At 43.6% G+C, this 9,677-nt stretch overlaps 1 protein-coding gene and 1 pseudogene across 1 annotated transcript; both read right to left on the bottom strand.

The window, feature by feature from the left end:
- Positions 1-299: 299 nt before the first annotated feature.
- LOC134391275 (non-POU domain-containing octamer-binding protein-like) lies at positions 300-1,661 on the bottom strand (annotated as a pseudogene).
- A 6,549-nt stretch (positions 1,662-8,210) lies between these two features.
- LOC134390252 (alpha-1,3-mannosyl-glycoprotein 4-beta-N-acetylglucosaminyltransferase-like protein MGAT4E) lies at positions 8,211-9,365 on the bottom strand. Its single transcript, XM_063113469.1, has one exon. The coding sequence runs from the start codon at positions 9,363-9,365 to the stop codon at positions 8,211-8,213; it is 1,155 nt and encodes a 384-aa protein (XP_062969539.1).
- Positions 9,366-9,677: the final 312 nt, after the last annotated feature.

Below are 9,677 nucleotides of genomic sequence, written 5' to 3'. Positions count from 1 at the left end.
TGATCAAGATTAACAGGGCTCTCAGCGGATCCCTTTTGCCGTGGAGGCCCTTAACAATCACATTTGAGACTTAGAAATGCACCGCACAATTGATTAAACAGTATACTACACAACTGATTTGTTAAATACCACCCATCCATTGCCCTCTGCCTCCAGCATACGCCTTAGAGTAAGTAGTACCGGCAGGGAAGACCTAACTATTGGGAGGAATGCCTAACACTTTTCCAGGGTAGAATTCTGGCTAGTCCCAAAAGGGTCCTTCCTTTAAGGGTTTTGGGAAACTAGACACTGAGAGTTTATTAGTATCCGCGATGTCTGTTTGGAGCAAATTCAGCTCCAGGAGCTGCACGGTTGCATGCAGGAGGGCTTCCACCAATTGCCCCAGTTCCTTCCATTGGGGCAGCTTGGCCAAAGCGTTGAGTGGTCGGTGGAGTCAATCCCAAGGTTCCATCTGACATGGTAGTGGCAGGTCCTGGAGGAGCTCGAGCTGTCACAGGAGCGGGGGGGTGTGGGGCATGGCACCTGTGCTGTTTGGACTCATAGCACCTCCCATAGCCGTCTGACCCAGCCGTACCTCCTGCTCTCTCGCATCAGGAGAGGTTCCCTTGAGTCCTTCCTGCTGTCGCCGCCTCCTTTCTTCCCGGTGTCACAGCACCTGCGCTCCTCCTCCTGCCTGATCTCCAGTTGCTTTTGCTTTGCACCACTTGGTTGGGCAGTTCTTCCATCCTCCGGAGTTCTGTTTGGCTCCTCATTGAATCCTGCCTCATCAGCATGACCTGGAGCTCACGGAGAGCAGCCTCCATCTGCAGCTGCAGCTCCTCACGAGCGCCCTGGATGCTGCGGTCACTCGGTCCTGCTGCTGCGTCTGCGGCTCAGCCAGTGCCTTGCAGCCCATGGCACGCTCACACTCCAAGGAGCCGGGCCGTGCAGAGCCGGGGGCTGCTCTGTTCCCTGTGAAATTGCTGGTCCTTTATAACCAGCTTCTCTGGAAGTCCCGCTTCGTCCTCTCACTGGTGCACGGGCTCCACTGTCACAGGTCGAGGAAACGTGGCGAGCAGGAAGGAGGCTGCACTGCGTCTGTCCAGAGCTTTCCGAGCAGCTGGCTTCCCTGAGAACTCCACGATGGCTTTTCCTGAGGGCCTTCCTCAGTCATCCGCGATGATACAGCCCGCGCCACCCGGCCAAACACAGAAACGTACGCTGGACGCGTACTGAGGAAGGTTCCAACCGTGACGGATGACGATGGCCGGCAAAGCGCACCCGCGGCTGTGGTCCAGGGAGTGGCGCTTGTCCAGCTCCACCTCGGCGATCCCTGCTAGGGGTCGTGTTTCCAAGCGGATAAAGCCAAAGCCTCTGTCCTTGTGAATGCAGACCTCGCCTGCCTTCCCACACTTCTCCGTTTCCTCACTTCCTCCTCAGTGGTGTAGGAGGACGACTGCCCACAAAGAGGCGGCTGCGTGGGGTGACGGTCTTCTCTGCTAGTGTCCTGCAGTTCTCCAGGTCGGTATCAAGCCTTCATTTGGGCTGCTGGCTTGTTGCCCGCTTGCAGGTGTTGGCGGTGGCGGTGGTGGCTGCTGCTGGTGCTGCCGGGGGTGATGCCGATGGCGCCTCCCTGGAGCACGGTTGTGCTTCTCCAAGTTAAAGGCTGTGTCGCTCTGCATTTTTTTACTCCTCTACTGACTTCTCAGAGTGACGGCGACGCTCCACGGCCTCTACCAACCTTTGTCCTGTTTTTAATCTCTTGAGTCGAATGGAATAACAAACATCCAAATGCTTTCATTGTTTCAGCTTATATATATTATACATATGCATATATGTGTGTCTGTGTCTACGAGGGTACTTCAAAAAGTTCACGGAAAATGGAATGGAAAGAGAATATGAATCTTTCCATGGACTTTGTGAAGTACCCTCGTACTTCAATAATACCTATCTCATTGGGTTTGCTGTGATATATTTGTATAGTTATCTCTATGCAATATGCAATGTATATAGTATGCAAAGTGTATAGTGGTTGTATATACTATATGAGTATGTAGTACACACTATACTAATTTTCATTGGTTAATTAATTCTTTCTCTTCATGTCAGGCTGTGTGTATTCCACTTGAAGCAATGTATATAGAAAGCCCTTGGAGTGCTTGAACAGTAGGGAGAAGTTTAAGGGGAAAAGGAACGGAAAAGACATCTTCCAACTTAAAAACATCCTTTCAGAGTGCTTGGTATGGAGGTGGGTGGAGAATGGGCACAGGAAAAAGTCCCGTTCTCTATGGATTATAGACGGAGGTCACAGGACACAGAAGATCGAACCAGACTTTGTAATCCCGCCATCCATTCTCAGGCTGTTCATACTCATTCTCCATCCCTCACCTCAGCTTGCATTGCTGAACTGCAAAGAGCCGATGCGGTTTTCCTGCTTTGGATGTGGGTAGGTGTGATGGCTAATTTGGAGCACTAAATGCAGAACAGTGCCTTCCTTAGGCAATGGGGTGGGCAGAGTAGGAATTAATGACAGAGACCCCTCCTCCAGGTGAAAGTGACACCTAGGCCAAGAGTTGCCTGCAAAGGCCATGTGCCCCTCTCCACAGGAGGTCTTCCCTCTGTGTTAGGCTTAGAGCAGACCGAGTTTGGGGCTTCCACAAGGTTTTCCTCCCCAAATCCAGAAGAATTAAAGCAATGATGGAACTAAATAAAGGCCGATGGTGCTTGAAAGTCAAAGCTGGTTACTTCTTCCAGAGAATCTGACAATCACCGTTCTGAGGGGGATTGTGAGGACCAGGGTGGTGGGGCAGAACTTTCATCTTTATTCCAAGGGCGGGGATTACAGGAAGAAGAAAGGACTTACACTCTGACAAATATTGTGGGTGTGCTTGGTCAGCATCCACTTCAGCCTTCTAATATGCCTCTCTGTCTTGCAGAGACTGAAAAACTGAAACCTACATTTCCAGATTCCTTAAGCTGCTAAGGTTCCAATATGGTTTAGATTTAGGTTTCCACAGTGAGATAGACACGTATAAAATCCAGAAATGGAACATTTGTAAGATGGGTGTGATAACAATAATACTTATCTCATTGGGTTTGATGTGATATATTGATATAGTTATTTCTATGAAAGATGCAATGTGTATAATATGCAATATATATAGTGGTTGTATATATAGTTATATATAGTTGTATATATATACTCATACAGTATACTATCTCTATATACTATATACTACATATAGTACATATATAGTATATGCAGTATATATTATATATAGTGTATTGTATAGAGAGAATACAGTGTACTCATATATATAGTTCATATCTATGTGTGTGTGTGTATAGTTTATATACATATAGAGTGCCTGGTTCATAGTATGCAGTATATATGTGTTAGCTATTAGTTATTAGTACATTAATTTTTTTAAAGATATCCTGATAATTCTAAAAATACAGCCAAGGTTAGAAACCACTGACTTAAGGCCTTATAACCAAGGTAAGGAATTTGGACCTAATTTTAATTTTATTTAAGATATTAAAGAGCTTTAAGCAAGGGAGTAATATAATCTTCTTTATATTGCTAAAAGAATGCTCGGGCTTTAGTGTAAAGAGAGAATTTTGGAGTGGGGAAAGAGCAGAAGAAGGAAAAGAGTTAGGTAGTACAGAAAGCCAAGTAAGAGACGATGATAGTTAAGGCTGAACAGAGAAAACATAGTTGAGTTTATGATATGTTCTGGAAGTGGGTTTCACCTGCAGCTTTGATGGGTCGGGTGTGGGTAGGTATGATGGCTAATTTTAGGTGTCAGGTTGACTGGATTAAGGGATATGCTGATAGCTGGTAAAGCATTATTTCTGGTTATGTTCGTGAGAGTGTTTCCAAAAGAGATTGGCATTTGAATCAGTGGACTGAGTAAGGAAGATCTGCCCTCAGTGTGTATATGCGGGCAGCATCATCCAGTTGGCTGAGGGCCCAGATAGAGCAAAAAGGCAGAGAAAAGGTGAATTCAGTCTCTCTTCTGGAGCTAGAACATCCTTCTTCTCCTGCTCTGGGACATCAGAACTCCAGGTGATGCAGCTCTGATAGCATTTTGTCTACCAAACACCATCTCAAGTGGCAGGGTAGTTTGCTCCAAACCTTGACCTGCTGCAAAGCTCTTTATTACTCTTGGTCTGACTCAAAACTAGCTGCCTAATTTGTTACTTTGTAAATAGATTGGGATAGCATACCCCAAAGTGGTGTATGTTGCCTCTGAAATCCAATCATTTTCACCAAGCATTGTGTCTTTTTTTTTTTTTATGGTGAATGGTACAGGGTCCAAAGTCTTGTCTCTAACTTTAGAGGGAATAGCCTAACATGTCCATCCCAGAAACCTCTTGGTGTATTAGGCTCCTGAATTTTCAGGGTGACCATCTCCTAACTTTTGGTGCACATGTATCTAACCAAAGAATCTAGGTCCAGTGAATATAGTACCATCAATTTAATGGCTCAGTGTAATATTCTGTGGGATACCAGGGAGTTCAAGTTTCCTGCAGGCTATATGACAGAAAACAGGAGAGGTGAAAGAGCTCTGGGCCGAGGTGTTAAAAGTAGACTGTTTTTCCCACCTTGTATATACATAGAGACATAGAGTTTTTTATTTTCCTTACTGATAGGAATGAAAAGAAGGCACTTTCCAGATCAGCAGCTGAATTCAGGTGCCAGGGGCTTTGTTGATCTGCTCCAGTAAAGATGCCACATTTGCAACTCAAAACTGACTAAATTTGCCACAATTGACGTCAGTATTCAGGATTTATCTGGCATTGGCCAAATGGATGAATTCAATGGTGACTTATATGAGAATCACCCAATTGCGTTATTGAGTCTTTTGATGATGACACTAATCTCTGCAATCTCTCTGGGAAGTGATATGGCTTTTGGTTTACTGTTTAGGTGAGGGTGAATTCATCCGATAATAGCCCTTCCACTGTGGGTCAGGGAATCAGTGTGGTATTTATTTCTGCCGGTTCTAAGCATTTTTAATCCTCTTATACAATCTGAGATTTTTGCAGGGGAGGGGGAACCAATACATGTGTTTGAGGCCCTATTGGTTCCACTGCGACATAGGCTAGGGCAAAGACTCGTCTGTTACCTGACTTTTATAAGCCTCTTCTGTGACCCATGGATCATGGTGACAGTTTGGGTGTCCAGGATTAGGGTTACTTTATAGCCCGTATCCAATAATCTGTAAAAAGTTTGGGTACAGTCATCCCTTGGTATCTGTGGGGGTTGGTTCCAGGACCTTCCTCCCAAAGTGGATACGAAAATCTGCAGATGTTCAAGTCCCTTATATAAAATGGCATAGTATTTGCATATGACTTATGCACATCCTCCTATATAGTTTATGTCATCTCTAGATTACTTATAATACCTAATGTAATATAAATGCTGTGGAAATAGTTGTTACACAGTACTTTTAATTTGTATTATTTATTGTTGTATTGTTAGTTTTTATTTTTCTAAATATTTTCAATCTGCAGTTGGTTGAATCTGCAGATGTGAAACCTATAGGTACAGAGTGCTGACTGTATTTCCCATTCTCTGGCACATCCTGGTAAATATGGGGGAAGGCTTGGGAAAAGATTCTTGGTATACACTTGTAGCCTTATTGCAGGTCTTTCCTCAAAAAAATCTGTAGTCCCTCTCTGAAAAGGGGCTCCAAGTCCGAGCTGGATCGAGAAACTGAGTAAAATGCTGTGAATCCTCACTTCTGCAACTCAAGTTTACGTTTAGCAGACCTGGAATTTTTCTATCAGCTACCCACTTGTTTTATGTCATTTCTTTCTTTTCTGGAGGCTTTATGATCAATTAGGCATTAACAGATCCCTATGAGCCAAAGCGCAAAGCTTATGGTTTGGAAATAAATAAAGTTGTCATTATTTGTAGATAACATGATAGCATATGATAGAGGCTGGATGTGTTGTCCCCCCCAAACTCATGTGGAAATCTGATCCCCAATGTAGCAGTGTTGGGAGCTGTTTGAGTCATGGGGGTGGATCCCTCATGGATGGATTAGTGCTCTCCCTGGGGGGTGGGGTAGAGAATGAGTTCTTGCTTTATTAGTTCCCACCAGAGCTGGTTGCTTAAAAGACCCTGGCACCTCTTCTCTCGCTCTCTTGCTTCCTCTTGCCATGTGATCTGCTTGTACCCACCAGCTGCCCTGCCGCTTTCCACCATGAGTAGTAGCAGCCTGAGGCCTGCTCCAGATACAACTGTCCCAGAATTGTGAGCCGGATAAACCTCTGTTTATAAATTACCCAGTCTCAGATGTTCTGTTATAGCAATGCAAAAATGGACTAATACAGCATACAAAGAATATCCCAAGCAATCTACAAACTATTAGAATTAATATGTGAATTTAGCAAAGGCACTGATTGTATCAATATAGAAGTATCAATTATGTTTTCTGTATAGTAAATACAAATAATTAGAAAATAAAATTTACAAATGATACCATTTATAATACAACCAGAAAACATCAGTCCTAATAATAAATCTAACAAAAGGTGTGTAAACCATCAAAACTGAAAACTATATTATTGAAAAACATGAAAGATGCAAAGACATGGAGGAATATAACCTATTCATGGATTGGAAGACTAAATATTGTTAAGATTTAAATTTTCTATAAATTTATCTCTAGTTTTCTGCAATATCAATCAAAATTTCAGGAATTGTTTTGGTGGAAATTGACAATTGGATTCTAAAATTGACAGGGAAATGCAAAGTGCCAAGGACAGATAAGGCAATCTTGAAGAACAGAGTTGGAGGACTTACACTGCCAGTTATGAAGATCTGTTACAAAGCTATCGTAGTTCAGACAGTGTGGTATTGGCATAAAGATAAAAAAGTAGACTGATGGAATAGAGTAGGAAGTCCAGAAACAGACTCATGCACGTGTGGTCACTTGATTTATCACAAAGGTAATAGTACAGTGTAGTGGGGAGAGGATGATCTTTCAATCAGTGTTTCTAGTCAACTGGGTATCCACATGAAAAATGAAATCATAATCCCTAACTCACATTACACATAAAATATCAGTTCCATACAGTCTAGTGTTACTAGGAGAGTAGGAGAATGGCTATCAGGTAGTATTTTGCACTGCTAGTGGTGTATTTATATGTGGTAAAATAAATTTTTCCTCATTACTCTCAGAAATTTCTTGGATATTCTCATATGTTCATTTTTATAGATGGTTCTTAAAATTAAAATGTCAAATATAAAGGAAACTACAAATAGCCTAATTAGAATTTTATTCAGATTGCATTGGATTTATACATATTTCTTACATATACATGATTGTATACAAAGAAAATCCAAAAGAATCTACAAACTATCATTTTGAATAGTAAGCATTTGTTGTTGCTATTACCCTCTTGTTAACACCAACTATGTTTTATTCATTTTAGAATCTGTCCTACCTTGAATAGGGCCCAACAAAAAGAACTCACAAAAAATGCCTTTGAATAAATATGTGAAGGAATAAATTAATGTATGCCCTCAATTTTTAACCTAGAAATGCTAAATACAAGGGTATTTCCAAAAGTTTGTGGAAAAATATATTTGAAAGATAGTACGAAAATTTCCACAAACTTTTTGGAGTCCTCTCATAGATGATTTCATGCTCTTAGGTAATAAATTGTTTATTGCCATAAAGAAAGTGTATCCATCAGTTTTGTAATTTTTATGCTTTTGGGGGGACATACAGAACACTGTCCTAGAAAAATGTAGAGATGGAAATAAACAAAGGTTTGCAGCTACTTCTAAGGAATTCATAGACAGTTGAAAGCCCATGTTTGGGCCCTCAGTAGGGTCCAATGTTTGGAATTTCGGAGGACTGGACCTTACATGAAGGTGAATGCCAGTACTACCCTTATATCATGTTTTAGGTCATTCCCAATGCTCTGTAAAGCAGTACCTGCCTCAGGGAAAGATCCTAGGATGGAAGACCTGTGAGGAGAGAAAACTGGGCAAGGGCATGGTGAATACTTCCATCTCTCTGGCAATTGGGGGTCAGATGGATCCAGTTCTCTTTCTGCTTCTTAGGAGGCTGTGTCACCTCTATTAAGTAGCCTGGAATGACTATGAGTATGATACTCCTGACCAATTTAAAACCTGTAATTTATTGTCATCTGTGTTGAGTCTATCCCCAAACCTGATCCTTTCAGAGTCCACATTGGCCTTTTTATCCCTACCCTTTCTCAGGCTTAACCCAGATATTGATCTGTCTAATACAAACACTAGACTCCTGATAGTCTGTCACAAGCAGTCGAACACATCTCACTGCCTCCACAAAGTCTTCCTCGTAATACACCTTCTGATGGAGTTCCCCCTTTACCAGTGGTCCCAGCAGCATATAGCGGGCACAGACTTTTTTCTCCAGAAGAGGCTCATAGCCCAGTTCCACCTGTCCATGTTGCAGGTGATATATCCCCTGCTTTCCAAGGCCTGTCAGCACCTGTATCTGGGTCACACTGTGAGACTGATTCAAAACCAAAGTATATGTGCTGCCTGGAGGGGAAAGGTGAGTCTGGAAGTGACTTTCATTTTGAGAATAAGCATGTTCCGGGAGATGATGGCTTCTCACCATCATGTTAGTGTAGATCTCGGCAGGAGGGTTGTCAGGTTCACCAAGATTCTCTTTCCCTTCCTCTTCTTTTGCCTCTTCATAACATTTGTCCTCAGAAGTAGAGAAATTGTTCCAAGAGTGAAAGAGATTGGGAGCAAGGCTAACTGGAACTGTTTGGCCTAAGAGTAAACCAAAACTTGATAGAAGCAAGTCAGTAGGAGTGTTCTGGAAGAGGAGCAAGAAAGAGGCGAGGTGGGAGAGGTCGCTCGTGTGGAAAACCTTCCCAGAGAACCTCAGGCTGGAGAACTCCAGCATCGCCCAAGGCAGTTCCTTCCAGGCTGATAATGCCGAATAGATGGCAGTCACGAATTTGGGGGTGCAGCGAACATTATCTTCCATCAACAGAAAGTAATCAGAGAGCGTGCTTGCCAAGTGCATGAGCAGGGCATAACCTGCTTTCTGCCTGGAATAAAGCCCTTCGCAGGGTGAGGAGTGACTCATGTTCTTCAGATCTCCCGGGAGGGGAGAGCCACTGAGGAGACCCAGGGCCACGAGCAGGTTCCCAGCCTCAATTTGTGGTGCGAAGAGGCCCGAAATATTGGCAACCGTCTGGCCGAGCCACTTAGGGTCAGGATCTGCCAGGTGGAGCAGCACCACGAGGTACTTCAGCTCAGGTTCCGAGGAAGCTTGGAACAGGGACCGCAGGGTGTCCAAGAGGTAGGTCCCATGAGGACGCCACACTGAGATCCCCACCGTCAGCAGCTCTGGGGGAGACATGGGGACCTTTAGCACTTGAGGATGGTGAAGAGGTCCTAGGACTCTCCTCCTAGGCCTTCCCCTTCATGCCAAGACCTGTGACAATTTCACATTTCTTTTCCCTGGGAGACTATGGTCCAGATGAGGGGTTAATATCTGACAAGAGCTGTGAAGTGGTCTCATCTGATATCTGACACTTTGAACAGCTGCAGGGGAAGTGTAATGAAGGACAAGGCTCTCTGATGGGGATGGCCACCATGTACCACAGGCAGATTTGCTGGCTTGGCAAATTATCTTAGCCTGGCCTTGACCTTCAGAGTTATTATCTCAGCT

Source organism: Cynocephalus volans, chromosome 11 (genome assembly GCF_027409185.1).
Source record: "Cynocephalus volans isolate mCynVol1 chromosome 11, mCynVol1.pri, whole genome shotgun sequence".
NCBI lineage: Eukaryota > Metazoa > Chordata > Mammalia > Dermoptera > Cynocephalidae > Cynocephalus > Cynocephalus volans.
Note: the sequence above shows the minus strand (reverse complement) of the source record. Positions and strands in the feature narration are given on the sequence as shown.

What these genes read in the sequence shown, in the direction of transcription:
- LOC134390252 (XM_063113469.1), bottom strand. Translation starts at nt 9,365, where the DNA reads ATGTCTCCCCCAGAGCTGCTGACGGTGGGGATCTCAGTGTGGCGTCCT.